The sequence below is a fragment of the Grampus griseus genome (assembly GCF_964374135.1).
Source record: "Grampus griseus genome assembly, chromosome: 10".
Classification (NCBI taxonomy): Eukaryota; Metazoa; Chordata; class Mammalia; order Artiodactyla; family Delphinidae; genus Grampus; species Grampus griseus.
In genome coordinates, this window is record NC_139004.1 from 3756109 (window position 1) to 3782754 (window position 26646).

The 26646-nt window shown below is 47.8% G+C and overlaps 1 protein-coding gene across 1 annotated transcript in view; it reads left to right on the forward strand.

The window, feature by feature from the left end:
• Positions 1-26646, forward strand: part of FARS2 (phenylalanyl-tRNA synthetase 2, mitochondrial) — a gene marked incomplete at its 5' end in the record, with an annotated part of 313564 nt that overhangs the window by 161504 nt on the left and 125414 nt on the right. Inside the window, one exon of the mRNA XM_082664360.1 lies at positions 14347-14498. Within this exon, the coding sequence (XP_082520486.1) occupies positions 14347-14498 (152 nt within the window). The remainder of the gene's footprint in view (positions 1-14346; positions 14499-26646) is intronic.

Sequence of the window (26646 nt, forward strand, 5' to 3'; positions counted from 1 at the left end):
CCATCTTAGGTTCTGCATTGACATGTTTCCTTGATGGTTATTTTATCAGCATTTTTTTAACCTTCCGTAGATATGTGTCTGCCTCTAAGTAGCTTTAATGAAGAGGTGTTTGAAATAAATCTCTGAAAACAAAAGCTACTTTATTCATCATTTGCGTTGAGAGCGGCCAGGGAGGCTCAGTGTAAAATGCATAATTAGAAGCAGAGGACTGTGTGTGTGCGTGTGCCTGAGCGTGGGTAGATATCGATGGTGTTAATAAAATCCTGGTTTCAGTTCCTTCTTCTCTGATCGGAATAAGAATTAGGTTACATGGAAACTAAATGACAAGAGGCAGCAGAAGGAATAAAAATGCATTGTTTTTATTATTGCAATAGCCCTCTTCCAATATTCTTTCTCATTCCAAACCATGGTGCTAGAGATCTTTAGGAATAACTCTGTATAAAAAGAAAGCAGAGTTTTGTGAAGAAAGTAAATATTTACTTTTTTGTAGATTAAAAATAAAAACCACCTGTACTTTTTTTGTTTTTTTAAAAATTTTTTATCATCTTTATTGGAGTATAATTGCTTTACAATGGTGTGTTAGTTTCTGCTTTATAACAAAGTGAATCAGTTATACATATACATATGTCCCCATATCTCTTCCCTCTTGCGTCTCCCTCCCTCCCACCCTCCCTATCCCACCCCTCTAGGTGGTCACAGAGCACCAGCTGATGTCCCTGTGCTATGCGGCTGCTTCCCGCTAGCATTTGGTAGTGTATATATGTCCATGCCACTCTCTCACTTCGTCCCAGCTTACCCTTCCCCCTCCCCATATCCTCAAGTCTGTTCTCTAGTAGGTCTGTGTCTTTATTCCCATCTTGCCCCTAGGTTCTTCATGACCATTTTTTTTTTTTTTAGATTCCATATATATGTGTTAGCATACGGTATTTGTCTTTCTCTTTCCAGCCAAAAGTCACACAAGAAGTAGACTATCTGAATAGGTCTATATCAATTAAAGCAATTGAATCAAGCATTAATAACCTTCCAAAATAGAAAGCACTGGGGCCAGATGAGTTCACTGGTGAATTCTATCAAACATTTAAGGAGAAATTATACGAATTCTCTACAACCTCTTTCAGAGGATAGAAGCAAAGGGAATACTTCACTCTGTATGACAGACTCTAGGTCCATCCACCTCACTACAAAAAAACCACCTGTATTTTTTTTTTTAAGGCTGTTGGTCCTCAGGATTGGCTCCTTGATGTGCTAAAGCCCTAGTAATCGTAACGAGACTCGGCCGTGTTAGTTAGGAGCCTCGGTATAATATCTTCTCTGTAAACCACCACGGTTGAGGAACGGGGTTAATCAAAATGTGTGGTTAACCGGGAGCTGTCTGCCTTATAGCGAGAGGACTAATCTTCAAAAGACTGAAACAAAATGCATTTAAAAACCTGTAAAAATGCAAGTAAAAGCTGTGCCAGACGTCATTAGTGTTCAATCGGGACCTTAGCGTCAGGCAGCAGTTGAGGATGTGCTTCTGTAAAAAAAGTGGGTTAACGTTCTGGCACCTACTTGGTATTCTTTGACTTTTGTCAATTCATTTCACCTCTTTGGCCTTCATTTTCTTCATCTATACAATGGGAATGCAGTGGTTTCTATTTCACAAAGGCCAGTTGAACTGAATATGTAAAACAGGAAGTGTCAGAATATCCCTACGTGTAAGATTATTTTCGATTGTCTTCCTGTTATAGAGGCATTGTAGAGTGGTGGTTAATAGCATTTCAGATAAATAGAGTCAAAACAACAGGATTTATTTTAATTGAGGAGATTTCAGGTGCGTGAGGAAAAGGTGAGTAGATTTCTGTAAATGAAATATTTTCCAAAAGCATAAAGTTTGTAAACATTTACTTGGTTTAGGGAACCTGTACTGCTCAACCCATAATTTTCAGTTTCCACTCCTGTGGCGCCAGATCCTGTCCTTTCTACATCCACACGATCCCTACTGTGCTTCTGGCGAAAGTAGATTTTATGACCAAATCCAGGGACCTGGCTTCCGTTACTTGGAGATTGACAAAGCCTGTTAGTGTTTTAGAGGTTCTGAGATGTCTTACTGTAAGAAACCTGAAACTAGCATCTCCCTAACTTATTTGACCGTGGAACCCTTTTATTTTTATTTATTTTTGTTTGAGAGTTGGAGTCTAGGCATCCATTTATTGTTTGAATAGGTCTTGATGGCTGTGATCACAGTATTTTTCCTATAGGAATGAATAAATTATTATTTTTCAGTTTTACCGAGATGTAATTGACATAGAGCATGGTACAAGTTTGAGGTGCACAATGTAATGACTTGACTTTCATATGTTGTGAAATGGTTGCCATGATAAGATTAGTTAACATCCATCGTATAGATACAAAAAAGAAAAAAATTCTTTTCCTCGTGATGAGAACTTTTAGGATCCACTCTCTTAGTAAATTACGTTGGTTTCTTATCAGAATAACTTGGAATTGTTGGTGGTAAGCAAGGAGCAGTGGGATGGGTGAGGATCTATAGTCAGAAGCTAGTGAGGACTTGGCCTCTGAGTTGCCCCTTCAAGCCCCAGCTCCCCACAGATATTTCCGTGGAACCTTCTCAAGAGAGCATGTGTAACATCCCTGAGGTCCAGCACCCCTGCTGCCTCAAGTTCACAGCTCTGCAGGTGGGCTGCCCATGTTCAGGTCTTGGTTATTGTGACCTTGAGCCCATTACTTAACTCCTTGAGCCTCAGTATTTTCATTTTTAAAAGGGGGGCAATAATATTTATCTCATGAGGCTGTTAAGTGAGGTGATGTATGTTTTTAATATGTTCAATGAGGTATGATTGTATGTGAATTATGAGATAACACATTGACAGACATGTGAAACTCTGGTTTTGGAGGTAGTGGGGGCAGAGGGTGGCCTGAAAGCACTTACTGGCCTTTTATTCCCCAATTAAGATGACAGCCATCTCTGACAGCACCCTATATTTGAAGTTGACAGAGCTACGCAAAAGCCACAGTGAAGAGGGATGCGTGTGTGACCAGTGTCCTTTTACAGAGTGAAAAACTGTCTTCCTGCAGTGCAGAGGCGAGAGCAGTGGTTCCCGATGCTCTCTGTGCATGGCATCCCCTGGGGAGTTCTGAAAAGAGACGGATGCCCGGTGGTGCCACCAGGGATGCCGATTCTGTTGGTGAGGGGCTCCGGTACCAGCCAGCCGGAGCGAGGGCCCCTGGGCCAGAGCACGGGCTCCGCAGGTAATGAGGTCACGGCCTGGGCCGTCCTCTCTGCAGGTTGTACCTGGAGTCACCCTGCACGAGGATGTGCACTGGCTGATGCAGGATAGGCTGGGCGTGCCCGCATTCACTCAGCTCCATCCCTGCCTTTGAGGACATATTCCCAGCAGATAATCTGCTGATCGGGGTGTGGGTACCAGAGGGGACTAACAGCCCCATCACATTCCTCTTTTACCCCTAACACTAAGTATGTAGTAACTGTCCCATTCGATTTTCTCTTAGTCAGTGGAAGTATAGCTTTTGAAAATGGGGGACCAAGAGCTAAAGGAACCGCCCAGGTCACCAAAACTAGTAAGTGGCAGAGCTGGGATGTCCCAGCTGAGTGATCGCCCCATAGGCTTCATCTGAAGATGCAGGAGGTCACCATGCCTGGCACGTGGTGAACCCTAACTCAACGGTAACCACTGTTAGGTTGTTCGTCTGATGAATTTTTTTAAAAAAGCTCACAAAACAGGGCTTCCCTGGTGGCGCAGTGGTTGAGAGTCCGCCTGCTGATGCAGGGGACACGGGTTCGTGCCCTGGTCTGGAAAGATCCCACATGCCGCGGAGCGGCTGGGCCCGTAAGCCATGGCCACTGAGCCTGCGCGTCCAGAGCCTGTGCTCCGCAACGGGAGAGGCCACAACAGTGAGAGGCCTGCGTACCGCAAAAAAAAAAAAAAAAAAGCTCACAAAACAAAAAGAAAGGGATGATTAATCATATCTTACCTTCTATGGTGTTTTGTAATTTATAAGGGCTTTTAATATATATTATCCCATTTAATCTTCATAACAGTTCAGTGATACCTCCTGTCGCAGAGAGGCATCTAGGAGCCTGGAGCACGTAGTGTCGCAGCTCACACAGGGGCAGGGGCTCCTGGGAGACGTGGGGAAGGTGGAGCGGCCGTCGTGCATTCTCCACGTTCAGGGGCCCTCACAAGGGGCCCTGGTGGGAAGGTGTGACTTAATGGTGAATCAGAGGTTTGGGGCCACACACACCTGTGGCCGCACCTCTGCCGTCACTCGTTACTTGTTACGTTTGCGCCCTTGAGCGCAACAGCTGCTGCTCCTCTGTTTCCCCATCCACCTTGCCTGGGTGACACGTCCTGTCTGATCCCACTGTGAGGATGGTTGTGTGAACGTGAGAACCTTATGTCGTGTACAGGTAACCAGCACATGTGGTGGTTTGGGGAGAAGAGAAGGAATCCCAAAAGTTGCCTTCCTGGCTGAGCCAGTGTGTGGAAATATCCTGTTCACTTTGCGTAAGGGAAATTCATCATTAATGAGCTTGGAATGGTACCTCTTGAGTGACGATTTTGCTTGCTGGTAGCCTCAGCGATCTTGCATAAAGTTTATTGGATGGAACTCCAAAAAGCTTGTTTTTCCAACTCTGAATAGTTCAAATTTTAAACTGGCAGGAAACCCAGGGTCACTTCAAGTGACAGGAGTTGTGATTTGAGTGGAGGTGAGACACACGGCTCGGGTAACCAGTGGGGTGGAACACTTGGGTTGCACTTGGTCCTTGTAGTTTAAATTTTGGGGAGACCCAATCTGAAGAGGAGGGGCTGGTCCCCCTGCCTCACTTGGTTAAACCCAGCACCTCTCCGGTGGACTTGCCCCTCGTGGCGTCCCGGGGACAGTTTTGATGGGACAACAGTGTGGGGTGCTCATTGCTTTCTTCTGCAGATGTGGAAACTTGGTCCCGGAGAGCTGGCAGTGCGTCCACCAGAGAGAAGCAGACTGGAGCTCTGTGGGCGTCCTGTGGCAGCTTCTTCCCCAGAAATTACTCACTGCCCATCTCTCTCTCCTTGTCAGGTTTGGCCTTTGACCAGACAGACGGCCCAAAACTTCTTAGTATGCACTCCATGTTTTCTTACTTTAACGAGCTTCTCTTACTGAGACTTTCACTTACTGGATGGACAGTGTGACTTCCTCTGGGAACGGGAGGGTAATCTGGTGACCCCATTCAGGCTTTGAGCCATACTTACACAGAGGCTATGTCAGCCCCTCTGCTCCAGGGCAGGGACCGCTTTTCACAGCCGCCTTCCCTCGAGCCTGTGAGCTCTTTGGTGGCAGGGACGGGGTCTGATTAGCCAGAGTGGGCGGCTGGTGAACACTGGCCGTCTTGTTCCCGGGCTCCAATCAGTGTACCTTCTTCTGCCAGCTGCCACCTGAGTAGGGCATGGGGGCCTCTCCATCAGAGCCCCGTGTTCCCCTTCCATTTACCGTGAACTGAGGCATCGATCACACCTGGCCTCTGTGAACTGTGTGGTAAACTTTGTTGGACTCATGTGGATTTGGTGCAGAAGAAAATAATGTTTCACGTTTCTCGCTAACGGGAGGAAGTTGAACTCACTGTTTTTGTTACTGAAATAGAATCTAATATTAACAGGTGGAATTTTATTTTAAATAGAGAAAAAACAATTTAAAAAATATGAATGCATAATCTGTGGCCATTGTTTTCCTCTGTGACATAATTCCTCTGGGTAAATGAGTAAACACTGATACCATTTTTTCTTTAATTTTCTCATTATCTAAAATTTGGAAAATGTTTACTTAGGAAGTATAATAATACAATGGATACCCAAGAAGCTACCGCCCAACTATGATCACCAGCGCTTTGCGTCTCGAGGGCTTTCCTCTACCCCATCCCATCCCCCTGCTTCCACTCCTTGCCTGGGGCAGCTGCCATGTTTTGTCTTAAAAATTCAGGTGGTCACAGTTAGCTTTCTACCATTTCTACCCTGACTGAGAGTTGATATTAGACTATTTTCTGGAAAAACCAAGTCAGTAGATGTTTTCGGAAGTAATTTGCCCAATGCACCTCCCCTGGGCCCTTCTGTCACCAGACAGGATGGAGAACAAAACTTTAGACACAGACACAGGGTGGGGTCTGCCCCCCCACCCACCCCCAGGGGCTAATTCTTTGGCATTACGGGGTCAGGAAGAAATACGAACACCTGTAGTATCAAGGGATCTGGTTTAAGAGGAGCAGCAGACAGGGGTGTGAGGCGGGAGGACGGGGGAGCAAGGTCGGATCCAGGGGAGCCGCTCTGTAAAAGACCTAGGGTTTGATGTTTACTCCAGGTTTCAACAAGCTGCTGGGAATCAGCTGTCTTAAGTTCTCCAGGTTAATTTTTTTTTCTTTTTTTTTTGTGGTACGCGGGCCTCTCACTGCTGTGGCCTCCCCCGTTGCAGAGCACAGGCTCCGGACGCGCAGGCTCAGCGACCATGGCTCACAGGCCCAGCCAGTCCGCGGCATGTGGGATCTTCCTGGACCGGGGCACGAACCCACGTCCCCTGCATTGGCAGGCAGACTCCCAACCACTGCGCCACCAGGGAAGCCCCCAGGTTAATTTTTGTCTTGCTCGTTTTCCTCTGAACACTGGAGTAGTCAGAAGGCCAGCTCTGCATGAACCTCGGCAAGTCCAAGTTCCCGGCCCTCACAGCACATCCAGTCCCTGTAAGAATGGGAACTTGCAGGGTGGAAATGACAGAAGAGAAACAGGAACCAGGCACAGCTCAACGAGGCCCTGCTCAGAGCACATACCATTTTCAGGTGAAATTTGGGGCCGGCGGTTAACAGACCGAGTTTCCCGTTATGCATTTTTTTCATCCGGAGCCTCCATTCACTTACCGAAGGCATATGGGAGGAAAACATCCATCTCCCAGTGAACATGGCTACCTGGGAAAATGTATAATCGTCAAAGTATATGTGCCCTCACTTCAAATACAGTGATGGCATAAGGCTGTGAAGATACAGACAAGAAATTTAGTGGAAGATGTAAATGACTGTGCAAAACCTCAACAAGTAGTTTACCTCTGAGAGGAAAACGAGAATTCAGAAGTATTGCTGGCTCTGAAAAGGCTCAATCTTTTCACCTGAAAAAAGTGAATTTAAGAAATGATGTCTTTGACATGTTCTGAAGATGAGATAGAGACTAAATGGGAGATAGAAGTTTTCTATTCTAGAGATCCTTCTCTCTTCCACGGTTACATTTACTTATTCGTTTATCATTTTCCTAACAATTTTATTGGGCTGTAATTCACGTACTACACAATTCACCCACTTAAATTGTGCAATTCACTCATCGTCAGTACATTCACGGAGATGTGCGACCATCTCCACAATCAACTTTAGAACGTTTACGTCACCCCTAAAAGATAGGCTTTAATTTGTAGCACTTGTCTTCTGGGTCAGCCCTCTGCCAGTGCTCTGGGGTAGTGATCTGGGCTGCAGGACCTACCCCTCTGCAGTTATTTAACCAGAGGCGCAGACCAGGTTTTACTTGAACAAAGGTTTCTGAGGCTTACTTCCTCCATTGTTTCTTAAGTTAAAGACCGTTATGTTCAGGCAGCGCCCTGAAGCCTTGCTCTACGTCCCTTACGTCCTACAGAGAATGTGGGCCACGTGCAGTGATGGAGTTCTCCCACCTGCCTACCCAGAGTGGCAGAAGCCATCCTTGTTTTTCTCATGTGTGGCATATGATTTGTTTTAAATAAATAACTCTTGAGCTTGAAAGTTAATTTGAGAGGATTCAAATCCTGTTTCTGCTCTTGAGTAGGTCAGTATGTATTTGGGGGCCATGGTACAGAAACATGGACAGTTAATCCAATCCAAGGTTGCCGAAAGGGTTGTTCCACGTGATTTCCTTATGGAAATTCTTCGTTTCCTGTGAATCTTCAAATAGAACTGCAATTCTGTCAAAAGATAAAAACAAATATGGGAAACTCCCTTTAAAGTTTGGAAGAATGCTTAGAACTTGGGTCTCATGTGGTTTCTCGGTGAAGTAACAGAACAGAAGTTTCCTGTGTTTGAGCTGGGCCTCCCTGCATCCAGTGCAGTGTGCTCTTGGCGCTCGGTGAAACTAAGTGAGAATCAAAACAAATTGTTGGAACAGAGTGAGAAAATCTGTAAACATCAAGGCAGCGTGAGTTAGAACAACCTGTATTGGTTAAGTACCAACCTGGCAGCCAAATTCAAGCAGCAGTTTTTTATTACAAAATAAGTAGATGGAATTAAAGTAAGGGCTGTAAGGAGAGTAATTGGTAGTGCATAGTATTTTTATAGGAAAAGCTGATTTTTAAGTTCATTGAGATAAGAACACAAGCACATAGATGGTAAACAGACTGGAAGTGCTTATGAATCAAGATAATTAATCGAAAAGATAAATGAGTCATTTGCCAAGGAAATGTGATGGAAGGCGCCAGAGGGATACATGTTAGATTTGGCCTTATTTACACAGTTTTTAATTGCGCTGGATAGACTTCTTCTGGAAACAGTACTAGAAGCTGAGCTGTTTCCCCTGAGCCCCTTGGGGTTTTTTTTGGATTTTTTTTGCGGTACGCGGACCTCTGACTGTTGTGGCCTCTCCCGTTGCGAAGCACAGGCTCCGGACGCGCAGGCTCAGCGGCCATGGCTCACGGGCCCAGCCGCTCCGCGGCATGTGGGATCCTCCCAGACCGTGGACACGGTGGGAACAGTAAGAGTGAACGTGTCACAGGCGTGCGCTGTGTGTTAGTGGGACGACCCACGGAAAGTGCCAGCGCGTCCCTGGCCCACCGCACCCATGGGTGGCAGCTGCCAGTGACATAATCACCATAAAAACCAAGGCGCAGGCGTGTGGTCTCGGAGGAGAAGCATAGCCCGGAGCGGCTGCAGAGTCAGCCTTCGGCCACACTTAGCTGTGGCTAAAAGCTGAGTGGAAGTCACCTTGGTGTTTCCAGAACTCTGTGGAGAGCTTGACGGGGAAGCGGACCCTTCCCTGTTAGAACGACTGTTGAAATCATGTTTAAACCAAAAAAAAGAAAAAATTCTAATAGCTTTGCCTAAAGGGAAGAAGCCAGAGACTGAATAATGGTGGACTCGTACAGAAAACCTGCCCTGTTGGGCAGATAATCTGTATCCTCCCTCAGCAACGTTAGAAAAGAGACGGGCGTTTCAGTTAAGAGGGAGGCGCTGATGTAGAAACAGCTTCCTTGGAGTCAAAGCTCGGGCACACTAGGCTGCGTCACCGACGGCGGTATAAGGTGATCCTCCTTGGGAATGTCCTGAGCAGGTACAGGACTGGAGCACGTGGACTTTATCATGGATGATAGGAAGGGCACCTGTGACGTCTGCAGCTTAGAAGGTGCATGGAGACATTTGCATCTCACATATCGGGAGGGGTGAGCCCAGAGCAAGGGGCCAGCTAGGACGGGCACCATTAAACCAAAATCTCACTTTTTCAACTAGCTCCTTCCCCACCCTGGTCACTTCGGTACGCGGGTCTTGGACAGCTGTCAAAATCGCGCATGCATTGAACTGTCCGAATCTGTTTTGGCTAGAAAACCATTAAGGATGTGCCTCATGAGTGTTATTTCATGGCATCTTCACTGCAGTTTGCTCAAGTAGACACCGTCTCCGTTGTATAGGCGAGGAAACCGTGAGGTAGGCTTTCCTCAGACGAGTGAACACACCTGCAAGGCCAAGACCAAGGCCTGACGCTTGGCTCAAAGCTCCAGCAAAGCCACCTTGAGATTCGACAGCTGTTCTTCCACGGACGTGGAGGCGCCAGCTCCGCCTGGCCCGTCCCCCACGCCCAGAAGGATGCGCAGCCCCAGAGGGGTCTCAGCAGGCCCGTTCTCCCCTGGTCCTGGGGGCTGAGGCCCAAGGCCCAGGTGCAGCAAGGCCGGCTCCTATGAGGGCTTGGGGGGAGGACCCGCTCCCGGCCCCCGCCCCGGCTCTGGCCATGCGGGGCATCCTTGTCCTGCAGACGCGTCGCCCCTGTGTCCAGCTTCCCTGCGTGAGGCCTCCTTGCACGCACGTCTCTGTGCCCGAATTTCCCCTTTTCTAAGGATGCCACCCCAGTGACCTCATTTCAACTTGAGTGTCTCTGTAAAGACTTTTTCTCCAAGTAAGGTTACATTCTAAGTTATTGGGGGTTCGGGCTCCAGAGTATCTTCTTGGGGGGACACAACTCAATCTGTAACAGGGTAGCTGATGACAGTGGTGGAGTGCCCTGCTGCTGAAGAGCCGGGTCTAGACCGCGCCTGAGAGGTTGCCCACCCCGCAGCTTGCGGAGAGACCAGGAGGCGAGGAGGGGGTGGTCTGTGCAGCCCCTCACGGGCCTCCCAAGCCCTCCGGGGGGATCACAAGCGGCTGAGGGGGCTTCAGGCGAGGCTGCAGGCACCATGTCACGCAGCTGGTGAGAGGGACCCCTGTGCCCATCCAGATCGGCCTCACTCTGAGCGCATGACCCTTGAGGCTTGCTGTCCCCGTGGATGCACTAAATTCTTTCGTCAACTGGTTGCTGACATGTTGCTTCTGTTTTGGAGTCACAGGTTAGGTTCCCCGGAGAGCAGATTCTCAGACAGAGGTTAGCCTTCTGGAAGCTTCTAACCAGGTGCTGTCAGGGTCCATGCCTATGGAGGGGGAAGGGAGAGGAGAGCAGGATTAGACAGAGCGGGAGGGGAGGTTGGGCTGTGAGGCATTGCCACCAGAGGGCTCGGCCAACCCCTGGGGAGCTCTGAGACGAGGATGGCCCTTCAGTGTTGTCCCAGGGGCAGCAGTAAGGGCTTTCTTAGTCCAGCCCATAAAAAGCAGAGTTTTAAATTTATTATATAAGTATGACTGCATTTCAAGTAGCTACCACAAGACAAACGATGATGCCTTCATGTGTGCTTTTTACTATCATAAACTATACATCCTTCACATGTATGCATGTAAAGGAGACACACATACATGTATTTATTATGTTAGTAAAGAATGATTCTGATATTTTTAACTCCCTTAGTACCATAATCTCAATTGTCTGTATTTGAACTCATGACACAATTTTGAATGTGGGTCAAGGACGGGGGGCAGTCCTTATTCTGACTCCTTGAATGACTTTTACTAGGTTTGTGAATCCCAGATGTTCTATGGAAAAATCAGTGTTTGTGAAAGTATGTACTTTTCTGGAACAAGAATTTGAATCTTTCATCATATTCTCAGAGACATCTGTGTCCCTCCCCCATGAAGTTAAGAACCATTGTGTAAGGAAATTTAGAGTCAGGTCGTTGTTGCTTTGTAAACTGCTCTTTACCGTCTCCGAACACACAGCCATGATAGATAAAAAGAGAACGTGAAAAAGTCAGAACCACGCCTTCCCTTATTCCCCCTGAAAATACATTTATCCATGCACAAGAGACAAACACAAAGACAGAGCAGAGAGTGAGGTCGAAGACGCTGCGGGCTGCAGGTTCCTAGGCAGGGAAACAGTGATTGGCTCTGGTGGGGAGTCAGGATGTGCTGGTCCAGAGCATGATCTCTGCTGGAAAGTAGGGGCAGGCGGTCCCCTCCTCTAAAAGGGGGGCAGCCACCACTGCTGCAAACTACTGCCTGCTGTGACCTCTAGCTCATAGGAGCTTTGAGCCCAGGAAGAGAGTTGGCCTCTTCATCAGGAACTGAGATGAGTCACCGCCATGGCATCATCAGCCCTGTCACCATCGGGCAGGAACCCAGATGCCACCACCAACTAGATCTGGGCCAGGAGCACAAGGGGAGGGAGGGACCACAGAAACCTCTGACCAAGGAGGGGTGGTGAGTGAGAGAACACTGCAGTTATTCCCATCCCAGACGGGCCTGCAGACACACACCCCAAACCACGTGAGGAACTCTGACCTGAGCGTGTCAGCAACCAAATCCACACTCAGAATCTGAGTCACTGCAGAGCAAAGTAAAAGCAAGGGCATTCTTTAAAAAAAAAAAAGCCTAATGTCCGCAAAGAGATCAATGGAAGAATAATAACCATAAAAACAAGAAGAAGAACAGGAAATTCTGAATAAGAGGGAAAAACAGGCAAAAATGAAGTGTAAGTAGATATGGAAGAAAACAATTAGAAATATCAGAAATGAGTAATAGATTCTGTGAAATAGAGAAGAAGAAAAAAAACCAAACAGATGAGACTATGAGACTGGACTCAGCTGAAGGGAGAATTAGTAAATAAGAAGCTGTTTCTGAAGAATTCACCCAGAATACAGCACAAATACGTAAAGATTAAAACCCGATAATCAATCAGGTAAGAGAAATGGAAGACAGATCGAGAAGCCCCACAATATGGAGAATCGCGGTCCTAGAAGAAGAGGACAGAGAAGTCGTGGCTGAAATTTTCCGACTTGGATGAGTACATGAACCCTCTGAGTGGAAGCACACGCTGACTCCCGGGCAGAATACCCCAAGATAAATGCAGGCCCGGCCTCATCAGAGCTGCCAGGATAAAGGTGAAGCCCTTCCACGCTGCCAGGGAGCAATGACAGATTCCCTGCGCAGAAGCAGCTCCGACCGACAGCAGACTTGTCGTCATTGCTAATGGGTACAGAGAAGAATTTTCCAAGCGCTGAGGGGAGACAACGGTAAACCTACAGTTTTGTGCTTTGCCGGATGATTCACGAGTGGGGATTTCAGCCGTGTCGATTCTGAGAGTTTGCTTCCCACATGCTTTCACTGGAAAAAAAACAAACAAACAGAAAACGATGAAAAGATATTCACGTGCAAGAAGAGAAGTGAGAGAGAGGATGTTTCAGGAGCCGTGAAAGGCCTCCGGTTCGACCCTGCTTGCAAGCTCGCAAGGAACCAGTCACCATTACTTTGAACTTGTTCCCACTTGTTAGCTTGAACTAGGTTTGCAGTACAATGGTCTGGGTTTTTCTCCTTGGTTTTTATGTATTTACCGTAACATATACCATGTATTTTTTAACGTCTTGGGGCCTGTACTCTGGCTGACTGCACTATCACGTTGACCGCTGTTCTCGGGTTCCTGACACCAGTGCCCAGTCGGGTCCCTCCTCCCGTGTCTGTCATCGAAGAGGCGATTTCATGCTAATTCTTGGCAACCCCTGCCTCTTATCGAATACCCCTGAATTTCCACGTTCCTTAAGTGGAAAAGGAAAAGCGCTGTGTAACCACCCAACTGCCACCATCTCGCAGTGTTACATTAACCCGCGTGTTATTTATCACAGCAGCTTGACTCCAAGAAGACAGAGTGTTTTTCAGGAGCTGTGGTACTTTGTCAGGAGCACCTGGGTGATAGCTTTATTACGTTCGTTTGAAATGTGTGTTCTGAACCGATGCTTTTGACAACTTTATTGATATTTCAAGTTGAATAATCATTTATGTTTGAGTACTTGGCTCTTCAGAGGTTTTGCCGTTTAAAAAGTTTTATATTTTTCTAATCAGTGATTCACCAGGGGGTTTACGGTGATATCAGGCTTGGTGTAAGTCAATTTATAAACTTGTTCTCCTAACAGATTGGCAGATATTTCCTTAGTTGTATGGATTTCATAGTTATGTCATGAAACGTTTAATGAAACATTTTTTATTGTGGCGGTAACTTACATCACAGCTATCTATATATATGTGTGTGTTTGTAATATATATAAATATGTATTTGTGATGTACATGTTTAAGCCATGTAAACAAATGTGGTAACTTCTAAAAATATATGTATCTAATATAATGAACTAGTTAGTGAGCCCTAATAAACTGGAAAAAATGGGATAAAATGGGGGCATGGCTACCTTTGTGTCTATCACATCCTTAGAAGCATAATTTGAAAAATAACCCCCTATATAATTAATAATTGGAAGTACTCCCTTAATAATTAGAAATACTAACAAATAATGACATTACTAATTGAAATATCAATTTTGACAAGCCCTTACTTCTCTATAAAAATGGCTTCCTGAAAGTATCACAGAAGTTAATGAATTGCTTGTTAATTAAATGTGGACTTTTCTCGTCTAGTATTCAAATGGAAAAAACCTGAAATATGATATATTCAAATTGCTTTATACTAAATTGAACATTAATGGCAATGTGAGTATAATATATGGTAGTGTTACACATGAGAGTGATAAGAATCTATAATATTCATAATGGAATTTGCTAATTTTGAATATTGACTTATCTTTTAAGTTCATTTTGTTCCTGAAAATTCAAGCGCTGAAATAATGTCTTGCCAGCATTTTCTAACTAGCCCATGTGAAACTTGCCATGAAAAACTTAAACATTGTCATCCAACTAACTAATCAATCTCTTTTTTTCTTCTCTCATTTTGTTAGCCTCTCAGCAAATACCCTGCTGTGATCAACGACATCTCATTCTGGTTACCTCGCGAGAATTACACAGAGAACGATTTCTATGACTTAGTCCGAACAATTGGAGGAGACCTGGTGGAAAAAGTTGATCTTATAGACAAGTTTGAACATCCAAAGTAAGTAAGAAACTTTCTGAGTTTATCCTTTTTTATTTACATGTGGCAAATGGCATGTGGAAGTATGTTATAAAATTTTGCTGCAACCTAGTGCATAAGATACAAATGTATTCGGAATTTATAGTGAACATTCAGCATATCAGTACTTTCTGAAAATCTTTCTAAAATACATTTTTAATCTTTCCTGCCTTAGTAGACAAAGGATATGAAACAGAAGGTTTTAAATAATCTTGGAGCTTTTTGGTATTGTTTTGGGAAGTGATCTCTTACCATATCACATTCCAAGTACCAAGGAAATGAGGCAGAAAGAGCAGTTTGTGGAGAAAAAGCTGTTTTGTTAGTCTCTCACTGAATATTTATTAAGCACTTAGCACACGCAAGACCTGTATTATGTCCTAGGAGTTAAATGTGAATCTAGAAGTGTGCTCAAGGACTCGGGGAGACGATATCCCATGAGCTCTTGCGTGTTTCTCTGTTTATACCTAGATGACAGCCTGGCTGGATATAAAATCCTTGGCTCACCCATTTTTTGGTGAGGGTCTTGTAAGTGTTGCTCAGTTGTCTTCTCAAGTTTAACTTGATTTAAAGGAATCTGAGGCCGGGCTTGATAGTTTTCCTCTTCTTCCTAAAAGATTCTTTATCTTTAAAGTTTAAGAGCAGGACCCCTCTCGGTGTTGACCTGCCCTCCCTGGGGTGTAAATCCTTGTCTCTCTCTAATCAGATTTGGCTCCACCTGGGTCTTAGGGAATTTTTCTTGAATCATGTCTGTAAGGATCTCTTTCTTCTCACCCCTCCCTTGGGGGTCCAGACATGCGTCCCCGCCCCTCTTTATCTGACTCCTCTGCCTGCTGCTGTTTTCTCTCTAACGTTTTAAAACTCTCTCCCGCCACTTCCTTTTGGGTGCTTCCCCGTCGTTACCCTCTCTGCCCACCTCCCCACCCTGGGCCTTCTGTGGTCTCTTCTTGCCCACACTCCGTTTCCATCTTCAGTTCCTTTGTTTCCCCTCCTTTTCTGAGGTCTTCAAGCTCGCATTTCAATTCTCCCTGTTTTCTTCCTGTCTCTGACCGGGGTCATTTCTGCTTTGTGACTTTTCCTTCTTAAACAAATTGCTTCGTTTGGTTTTTAAAATTCACTGCAAACTATTTGGCCAGAAGTTTCATGTGCTCCAAAGGCAATGTTTTTCTGTGACTTCCCCGTCAGTAAGTTTTCCTGCCATTTTAATCTTTTTTCCGTATTTTGGCTGATGCGTCAGCGGAGTGCGTGTGGTTGCCTTTTTGTCACTCATATTTGAATGCGTTGGATTTTCGGAACCAGCTCTTCGCACAAGGTTCAAGGCTGAGGTGGGGCTGGCGTGGTGGGAGGGGCTAAGGCCGTCACTCAGGACTGCTGTTTTCACAGCTGTAAGGCGTTTTTTTCCCTCCACCGCCAAAAACCAACCTCTCTTTAAATATGGCTCGTTCATCTCTTAGGTTCTTCGTGTAGTTCTGCCTCCTGCCCCCAATCTGCACTTGTTACACACAGATTTATCTTTGTTTACCCGTCTTGACCCTTGTTGGTGACGTAGACTTTGCACTTTAAACTGGAACCCTTGGCTTGAAGAAGTATTTATGCTGGTGTTTTCTGAGATCTGCCTATCTGTTCCTTCTCTTCACTTCCTCCCATTTGGCTTCTACTTGGTTTCAGCTGCTTTGGCAGATTTTAAATATATTTTGGAGCTTGCAGATGATATCTGTCTGCTAACTTTACAGAAAATAGACTCTATGGGGTGGCCCGGGGCCCTGGCACAGTGGAGAACCTGCCCAGCGCCTGTACTGTCTTACTAAGGGGCTAGGATGGCAGTAAGGTTCCTGTGGCAGAGATTCCTAGTTATCTCTCAACATCCCACCCCCCCTTATAAAAATATATAACTTTGATTTTTATCTAACCAACCTAGCCAACTAAAAGTCTACATTTCTGAGCTTCCGCTACAGCAAAGTGTATCTATGTAGCTGAGTTTAGCCAGTGATTTATAAGGAGAAGGTTTTAGTGGCATTTTCAGAAGTTTCCTTAAATCTGGGTTGAGGCTGCCCTTTACCTTCCTTCTACCTGGATGTGGATGTAACGGCTGGTACCTTGGCAGCCATCCTGGACCATGGTGTGACCTTGGCAGTGGAAGCTGTGTGTAGGGAACAACAGCACAGAAGTTGCCTGGGTCTCTGACGCTGGGGAGTCGATTCAGTCTTAGACTTTCACAAGAGAGAGAAGTATCTTGTTTAAGCCACTATTTTTTAGATCTTCGTTACGGACAACCAAAGGAAAACCTTGCTTTTACAGCCCTGAGGAAAAGGACATACTTGAGGAAAACAATACATTATTTAGTAATGGTGGCCCACTGCGTACTGACTCTCAGGAAATATCTAGGGCAGGGGGTGGCAGACTTTTTCTGTTGAAGGCCAGATGGTAAATACAAGGGGCAGGCCATAAACAAATTTACCCACTGATTCTTGAGTGCCTGTGTTATAGGAAACGTTGGCTTCACGGGGGGCACAAGGCAAGATCCCAGTTCTTACGGAGCCAGATAACATAGGAGAAATGAACTTAGCAATAAAAAGCAGAGGTACAATAAGCTTGGTTAAACCTCATCAAGACCTGCCTGCTCTCTTGCACGTAATTGAGGCTCAGTAACTTTCATCGGCTTGAAATCAGAGGCCCGTGTCTAGGGCTGTAGATTCAGAGGGGAGAGGCCACCGGTCTGGGGAGAGTTACCCAGGAGCCAGGATAGCGGGCCCTGCGTGTCTGTCTCCTCTCTGACACCTTGTGAATGACACGTCCCCGGTCCTGACTGTGATTGTGAGCCAGCGCTCTTTAGTGGAAACGTTCAGTTTCTGTAAAAACAACTCTGGGCTGTTAGGCTGTTTTGTTGCCAGGACAGAGTCCCTCATGGTGGCCTCTTCAGGACAGAGGCGATTTATTCAGGATACACCTGAGTCAGGACTGGAAAGCTACTCAGAACCGAGGCAGGTCTGAGACCAGAGACCTTCTGCATCTGGGCCCCTGGCTCTGTCCCTGTCCTCGCCCCTCCTGGCCAGTGTCTGCATCCTCCGTCCCCTCCGCCACCCCCCAGCCCAAGTTACACGCACATTCACGTCTCTGCCCCTTGCTGCCTTGGCCAGAGTCTTTTCTGGCCCATCCCCTCCATTGTCCCAGTACCAGTTCTGAGAGGAAGCAGCCTAATTAACCGAGCAAAGTGTCATCCCCCTTGCTGGGCAGAGCCTTTGCACCAGGCTGTTCCTGAGGTCTGGGCAGGCTGCGGAGAAGCCACTGTTGGTTCCAGAGCCCGTTGTTGGTCTAGTCAGGGGCCACCATAAACCGCCCGGCCCCGCTTTCTGGACACGAAGCCAGAGGCCGAGCGTCTTCAGCCAGAAGGGTTCACTGGACGGTTTTCAGGACAAACACGGGAACACTGCCTTCCTTCTCCCTGTGTGGGACTCGGTCCCGGCTCCTGCCTGCTGGCTCAGTCATGTCTTTTACTCTTCATTTGCTCTTAAACTTCTCAGGCTGTTCCACTTGAGGGACACACCTTGGGGGCTGAGGACACAGTGACTCCCTTCACCCTCCCTCAGGGTTGATATTAGTGGAAGGAGGCTCACCGCCTGATGCCTGGTGGATACTTAGTAATCCTCCTTCATTCCTTGGAGGAGCTTTTATTAGCTGACTAGGAATGGCTTATGGCACTGGAAGGGGAGGCGGTGTAGTCTGAGGAAAGAGCTCAGGGTTCAGAGTCAGAAGCCTTGACCCCTGACCCCTCACATCCTAGGTGTCTGAGACTGGGGTTCCCTGAGCCTCAGAGTCCCCACCTGCCAACTTAAGATGAGCACGAATATCGTCTTTAAGTGGTAGCCGCAGACACAAGATGAGCCTATCTATGTGAATGCTTTGAAAATCGCACAAAGTTCTAAAAAAATTGCTAGGTGTTCGAGTATAAATCAGTGACTTTCACGGTCAACCTGTGTTGTTTTTTTTAAAATAAAGAGTGACCTCAGTAGAGCGAGTCAGCTGGGGTTTGGCAGTCAATACAGATGATGGGGCAGCTCTGATACTAGAGGGAAGAGAATGAGACTTCACATAACGCTGTCATCTGAAACGGTGCCTGGTCTTCCTGCAACTGGAGGAGTAAATTTTTAAGCAGAACAAAATAAACATACTTTGTGCAGTGGCACAGACGCCGGCCAGCAGGGCTCTATGGTCCACAGGACCGTTCTCTGGGTCGTATGTTGGGAAAATGCTACGGGCAGTGGCAGGTGGACTGACGTCTCTGGTCTGCATCTCTGGTGTTGTTTCTTTAGACAGAGCCGGGTAAGTGCACTTATTGGAACTAAAAGATTGGCCAGCAATGAGAAGCCAACTCCAGTGAATCTTGGGAGAGCTCGTCAGAAATGGCGTCCGCCTTGAAATTGACAGCGTGCGGTACCAAGGAGACGGCATTAGAACTCTCCTGTCTCCTTGCTCTTCCTTCATTGTTATTGCAAGGCTGGTGGCATGAGTATCAGAACTTTGTTGTTGTGGTTCAGACAGCCCGGAAGGCAGTTCTAAGAAGACTATTTTTGGCCTGATGTTTCTTTTTCCCGATCCCGTCCCTACCCTCCTTCCCCAGGCCTTCTTTTTAAAGCAGCCCACGAGGTGTGCGCTTTATTGTGGTCACAGAGCAGCCGTGCTGGCCACCAGCATGAGACGCCTTAAAACCCAATTAGTTCAGTCCCCAAGCTCCCTGTTCGGCCTCGTCCCCCGGGACCTCGCCATTTGCGAAAGGGTTCTTCGGGATCACCCGCAGGCTGCCTGGGTCCCAGAGGAGGAGGTCTGCACAGAGGAGGGAGGGAGGGATGCTGGTGAGGCTGGGCCAGAGGCCAGGCGCCCGGTGAACGCGTCCTCAGTGACCTGCTGTGTCACTGCACACCTCTGTGGAAACTAACCCGGAAGCCACTCTTTCCTCTTGAGCTTGCAGTGAGCAGTTTTCGGGGGGTCCTCTGGCTGTGTCTCCGCGTGGCATCCTGTGTACCTTTTGTAGCGTGGAGACTGCACGCCCTCTTTCCAAGATGCCAGGTGAGAGCACCTCGCGCCCCTTGACGGTGGCCTGTCCGCCCTCACAGTGCTGATCAGAGTGAAGCAAGTGAGGACAAGCCCCGAGGGCAGCGCGCGGGATGGGAGCCACCATCTGGGGCAATTATGAGAAAGGCTTTCAGTCATTTTGGGTCTTCAGAGTTTTTAACCCAGTTCGCAGGGTCACTTCTTTCCACGGGCTGCCACGCAAATGTACGCCTGGAGACAGCCATGGGAGTCAGCCCTCCCCCGCCCTCCCTCACCGTCTGTCCCCGTGTCTGGCACCTCATTCTTCACGGCCCACGGAGGCTTGGCCCCGAATGTACTGCAGCCCTGAGTTAGTCGTGTTGTCCTGGCGACCAAGAGACGCATGAACCCAAATACAGCCTGACGCTGTGCGAGCTCAGAATTGTACCTAGTGCCCCCACACAGTTATCCTCATGAGAGATTTGGGGGCCGAGTCTCTACAGGTGGGCCTGCATTTGTAAGGATGTCTCAGGGGCACACAGGTGAGGGCTGTGTGGGAGAGTCTTCAGATCTCTGAGCGGCGGAGGTGCCCTGGTGGACCTGGGCCTCACCTGGCTGGTGTCCTGAGTGAGAATCGAGCCTTTTCTGCCACCAGCGCCTCTGGGCGGGGGCAGCATACAGTCCGGGGCAAGCAGGTGGGGGCGGCACCGCGCAGCCGCCCCAGTGTCTCCTGGGCGACTTATTTTCCTTAACTTGGTCAAGCTGAGACTCAAGCAGCAGCCAGGAGGTGTACCGAAGAGGGCAGGGGGCGGCCACGCGTGGGATGAGGGTCCCTCCAGGGGGCAGGACCAGTGATGCGCGCTGGTGGGCCCAGTGGTACCCACCGTAGACGGTGGTGTCTGTCTTAGGGACTTGGTAGAGGGCCGAGCAGTCAGGAGCACGGGGAGGTGTGAGGCGGGGCAGACAGGCCGTCCCAGAGGAGCCAGGCTTCGGGCAGCCATCCAGCCACGAGCAGAGTGGAGCCCGGCTCAGGCAGTCTCGGAGGGCCGCGGGGGCCACTTTCTGGGGTGCGAGCCCCGGGCGTTGCGGCACGGCCACCAGCAGGGCCGCCTGGATGGTCTGCTGGGAGCTGCTGGCCCAGGGCTGCAGCTGGTCTCCGCATCAGAGTTGGGATCGGGGTCTGAGCCTGAACGAGGCAGAATCTGAGACCCGGTGCTGGGGGGACATGGGGAGCGGTGCAGTTAGAAAACCGAGGAGAGCAGCAGGTCCTTACAGGCGCTTGTTTTGTTTCGTTTTAATAGTCCGTAGCTTCACTGTGGCCTGTTTATTCAAGTGTAGTTAGGGGCCAGGGAGGGTGTTTTCATCGTGGGAATTTGATCGGGGTCTAGTGAGGAAAGAGCAAGGTAGAATGTTCCGTGAGATTTACACGAGGAGAGAAGGGCGCCTCAAGGCAACGTGGTACAAGGAGGGCATCCCCGTCTCAGTGGGGCCGCTCGTGACAGTGAGAGGACGGGTCAGATGCCGAGGACGTGAACGAAGGAACCTCTGTCACGGTGGTCACCACCCACCTGCTCACACGGGTCTCTGTCTCCAGCAGAGCCCCCTCAGGGTCTTCTGGAAGCCCCAGAGGGCGTGTCGTGTGTGTTCACCAACAACCCTACTCCACTGAACGCGGCCTGACTCTCATCAGGTCCCCAGGGTTTCCGGCCGGGCGTCGCCGGTCCTGCCGCTTCCCCAGCAGGCACACTGTTGAGCTTCGGAGCCCCGTGGCGTCCTGTGTGTTCCAGGCTTGTGCACAGCTGAGTCAGGTCATGCTTGTCACCTCTGCCTGAGCCCCATCTTCCCACCTGCCTCGTAGGGCCCCTCCCGCACGTCCTCCCCTCGGCTTCTCCCTTCAGGTAACACATCAGACAAAGGCTGGGGATTCCAGGTCGGACCTGGCGAAGTCTCATTTACACTAACATCTTTTCCACGCGAGCGCTGTTCGGAAACGAGGACAAAATCAGCAAAATGCCAGTTGCCTTAATGACTCTTCTGTAAGATGTCTCACGTGTGTCCTGTTTCTCAGAGGAGACAGAACCTCACAAAGTGTTTGGGTCTGTGTTTGACAGGTGTGGCTACTTTTCTTAGCCTTCACTTGCTCCTGAAAGAGACAGTAGTAAGATGAGGAGAGAGGACACTAGGAATGAAAATTAAGCAGGTGAAATATTTGTACAAGAGATGGCAGCCGTGGTCTAGACATTTACACAAAATTTTACTGGAATAAATAACCACTGAGCCCAGCTTTCATTAAATATGGTAATTTCTCCTAGATCATCCGTCCAGTCATGCACCCGGTATGCAGTTTTTGAAATTCTGTGGTGATGGTAGAATGAGTATTTCTAACACATTCTTCTGTTTTAGCAGTTGCCATATTGCATTGCATTTATCCACTTTTCCACCCTTGCACTGTGAATTAGTGTCAAGCACTGGGTCTTGAACTTTCTACTATCTTTGGGTTTTAGAACATAGCAACCACACTCACTTAAAAGATCTTAGCGAGTGAATGATGAAGAAAAAGAAAGAAAATTCATACATTAGGCCATATTTTCTCAGGATATAACAGACATCCCTTTCCATGTAGACCAAAAAGACACCCCAGTTGGTAACATTTTCTGGTCGAGTGACCGGAATTCTTTCCTATCAGTTATGATGGTTTCTTACAGGAGAGAAAAGTGGGGTGAGGACTGATACGTAGGAACAGGAATTAGGTTTCAATAAGTTGGGTTCTAAGTAAACGGCTGGTTTAAAAATAGTGCAGTTTGGACCAAATGTTCAGATAGAGAAAAGGAAGGAAAGAAAAGGGGGAAAAGGTGTTTTTAAGAAGGTTGGTTGTATCCTATATAAAATATATTTTAAAGCTCTGAGCTCCCAGGATCAGGAAACTGGGGGTGTTGGAAGTATGCAAATTATCCATGGTTACCTAGAAAACCCTTTTCTCATTGGAAGAGGGGAGATCACAAGGCAGGACAGAAGTTCAGGGAATCAAGTTGTAATGTGTTTATATGTATGTTTGTTTGCTACAAGATGATGAGTGAGGAAAATTTCTGAAGGAAGGTTAACGTGAAAGGGAGAAAAAAGCTGTCTGCACAGGGAAGGCAGAGAAGCTTTCGATCTCCTGAAAGTGGTGTTTCCAAGCCAGTATGCACTGAAGCTGTCCCGTCCAGAGTCACAGGAGTCGTGGACCCTGGCATTCTTTTCTGGAAGCAGCTTCCGCCCCCCGCGTATGCAGCCTTGATAGGGCAGCTTCCACGCTGGTCCGGTAGGTCTCTGCCCCTCGGCCCAGTTGACTGGTCCAGGGGTGAGCACCTAACAAAGCTGGGCAAATGGGCCTCTTCTCGGTCTTGTTTGGGTGGAAAACCAAAGAGAGCTTTTAAGCTGTAAGTGGTCTTCCTGGGAGCCATCTCTGGCCGTGTTTCCCAAGGTGCGCAGAGAGAGAGGGAAGGAAGTGGCAGAGTAGAGATGGGAGGTGGAGGGAAGATGCTGGCGAGGTGGAGTCCCTCGTCCCACCGTGTGCTGGGGCCCAGCTGCACCGGCCCTTCCCACAGTCCTTCCTCAGACTCCATAAGCCAGCGCACCTCCCCTGTGCCTTAAGCTCTTGGGATGTGGGCTTCCATTCCTGGAGACCAAATGAGTTCCAGTCACTTTGGGCCCTGGACGAGGGCAAGAAGGCAGAGGAAACAGGCTGAAGCCATCAGCTTCCTTGTCAGAGAACTTAGAGCAGCACGGAGATGAGCTGCAGCTGGCCTCGGTCTCCAAACGTCACTATTCGGTATGAGTTTTAAATGGTTCTTTTCCTCTGAGCTGGAGTGGCTAAAAATTAATGTTCTCTTGGTGTGACGCGCTCCTTCCAGGGGACATGCGTTGCACACTTACCGTGGGGGAGGCACCATGCTATCTGTGATACTCATCGCCCATAAATACCAAATCGATTTTTAGAAATGAGCTCCTGTCCTCAAGGCGCTCACAGTCTGAAAGGAGGTCGGTGCAGATAGGTATTTGCAGGCAGTGTGCAGTCAGAGGCCCTGGGTGAGCGAGGCACCGCCGTGATTTCAAAGAAGGGCAGCGCCTTACTTTGCCTTAAATGCTCAAGAAACTTTCACAGATCATGGTTCAGCTGAATCTTGAAGGCAGACAGGACTTAGATACGGAAGGGGCCAAGGCCGAGCAGGCAGCTTGCGCAAAGACAGGAAGACAGAGATGGGAGAGGAGTTCACAGTGGCTGGCGTGCAGGCACACGGGGGTGAGGATGAACCGAGAGTTTGTAAGGGGTCAGATCGTAAAGGCCTTGAATTCCCTTATAAAAACGTGGACTTATCTGGTCGAGCTCGTGGGGAGTCACTGAGCTGGTCCAGCTACTTGCAGTTCACAAAGGATTATCTGTCTTTCCTGTGGCCACCGTGTTGGCCAGGGGTGAGGTGGGTCCTAGGAAAAGATATAGAAGCACACGTGTGCCGTCTGAGTGAGAGAAGCTGCGTTCTCGCCGAGACGGTGGCAGAAGCTGGCTGGTGGGGGAGATATTTAGGAGTTAGGATCCCCGGGAAAGGTGGGCTGTTGCAGGGAGAGAGCACAGGCCCAGAAGGAAATGCAGCTTCCAGGACCTGGACCCGTGTGACTAAGAGGATGGAGGTTGATGATGCCCTAGGGAGCAGGTGGGGGGAGCAGTCTTTCGGGGAGATTATCTGGTGCCTTTGAGCTTCTGGGCTTCAGGTGGGGCACACAGGAAAGTTGACCTAAGAGCCCCCGAGGGGCAGGCCAAGATTAGAATACATACTCGGGAGTTGGAGCATTGGGCGTGACTGGGACCCCAGAAAGTTCTAGAACAGGAGAAGAGGTGGATGAGAAGAGAGCCCCAGGGAAGGCTTAGGGGATGGGAGAGAGGGAGAGATAGCGAGGGAGGGGCTCAGCAGGGTGACCCGGGACCTCCAGGTGGAGAAGCAGCGGCTGGGGGCGGAGCGTGGTGATGGGGTCCAGCCAGCGGGCGCCAAGGCCACACGGATCGGCCTTTAGAAAGTTCCAGAAAATACTTTGGATAATCATACTTCTTCCCCTTTCCTCCCGTCGTGGCTTCACTTATATTTATTCCACAGATGTTAGTAATTAGAGAATGCTTGATTTCGTGGATATACCCCGAGGGTTGATGTATTGCAGAGCAAACAAGATGTCCCAACTCTGCCGCCTAGACCTGCCTCTTCAGAGCTGTGTGTCCGGCAGTTTTCACTTGGAGTGATGCTGTAGGGAAGTTTCACTTTTCTGTCCCGTACCTGTTCCTGTTTTCCCTCCCTGTATGGTTCATTTAAAGGATGGACTAGGACAGCTGTAGGGCCTCATCCAGGCCCTCTGAAAAGCAGGATGTGGTGATTAGAGACCGGCTCCGCACGCAGGGGTGGCCCGCTTAATACAAGCCTCATTAGATTCACTCATGGGGTGTAGCCGATGTAGCAACTCAGGAAAGGATGTGGCCTGAAAATTAGGACCTAAACATGAATAGGATTTAGGATTTAAACGATACTTTGAGCAGCATTTCTTAAAATGGCACATGGAGGAAACACTCCCTAATGTCACGTATACTTCCCATTGGTTTTGTCTGGCAGGGGTCTGTTCACCCGCTGCGGGGGCTTGCAGTCCACCTGGGGGACAGAAGTGCAGTACAGTCCAACGCAGGCGCAGTTCTAGAGGTCAGACCTGACCTCCACTCACCTCTCAGCCCAAAAACAGCCTTCCCAAAATGAGAGGAAGCAAGCAAGGAAAGCAGAGTGAGGAACATATTGCGAGGAAAACAGAGACTTGATTATATTTAGAATGTTATTTTTCTGACCTAGATTAAATCAATGGATACCTATACATTGCACTTCTCCGTTTCAGGATTCCGCCTGCAAGAGAACCGATTTAAATATGAATCCCAAATAATGTTATCTCGTGTCTGATGCAGGAATATATCTGGCAATATTAAGCAGATCAAACTCCTGAGAAGCCTGGTCTGATAAGAAGCTATTCTTGGCATTGTTTAAGTAAAGGAGATCAATAGAGATATTCAAGATGGAAAAGTCCTAATAGTTAGTAGGAAACCAAAATTCAAGGTCTCTCCAACCTTCAAAGCAGAGCAAGTGTTTCTCAGGAAACGAACGTGTCTTAGAGATTTCAGCGGGGCCCCCGGACAGTGGTGCCCCCTCCTTCACGCTCCACACCTGGTGTGGACCCCCCTCCCTGCCTGGACATCACCCTGCAGGCAGCTTTACCTGGCCAGTGGCTGGACCAGGTGCAGGCTGAAATTGGACTCTGTAACATATGACCCGATTTACACATCTATATATTGTAATCACACTGTTTAGCTATTTTATTTTATTTTATATATTTTTAAATAATATCAGATTATTCTTTTTTTGTTTGTTTGAGGTGGACCATTTTTAAAGTCTTTATTGAATTTGTTATAATATTGCTTCTGTCTTATGTTTTGGTTTTTTTGCCACGAGGCATATGGGATCTTAGCTCCCCGATCAGGGATCGAACCCGCACCCCCTGCATTGGAAGGCAAAGTCCTAACCACTGGACCGCCAGGGAAGTCCCTGTTTAACTATTTTAAATAATACTTTTACTTAGGTTTCCTGCTTGCAACACAAGGGGGATTGTTTTTTTCTTTTAGCTCATGCTGTAATGTAAAAATGGCAAGGCAGTTGTTGTACTCATAATTGCAAATTTGTTTAATTAAAATTACATTCAGTTGTGCTGACACACTTTTAAGCAACTGTGAAAAATAGCTATTATGATCTGTTGGTATGCTGCCTTGAGTGGCTAATAATTTTAGTTAGAAGGAGGTTTTAGTTCTTTATCATCACCAAACTTGAACATTAAAGTTTGAGTGAAACAGTATCAATAATTTTAAACCTTTATATTTGTTTATCAGTTGGGCCTTTGCATTATGTTTTTAAAATCAGTTTCTCACCCTATCCCCCAATAAAGATAAGGGAGTTTTATCTGTTAAGTATCACATGGGAGTGTTCTGTGGAAAAATAGATCCAAACAGTCCACAGCAGATGTAAGGGGAGCCTGTCTTCACAAGTGTCAC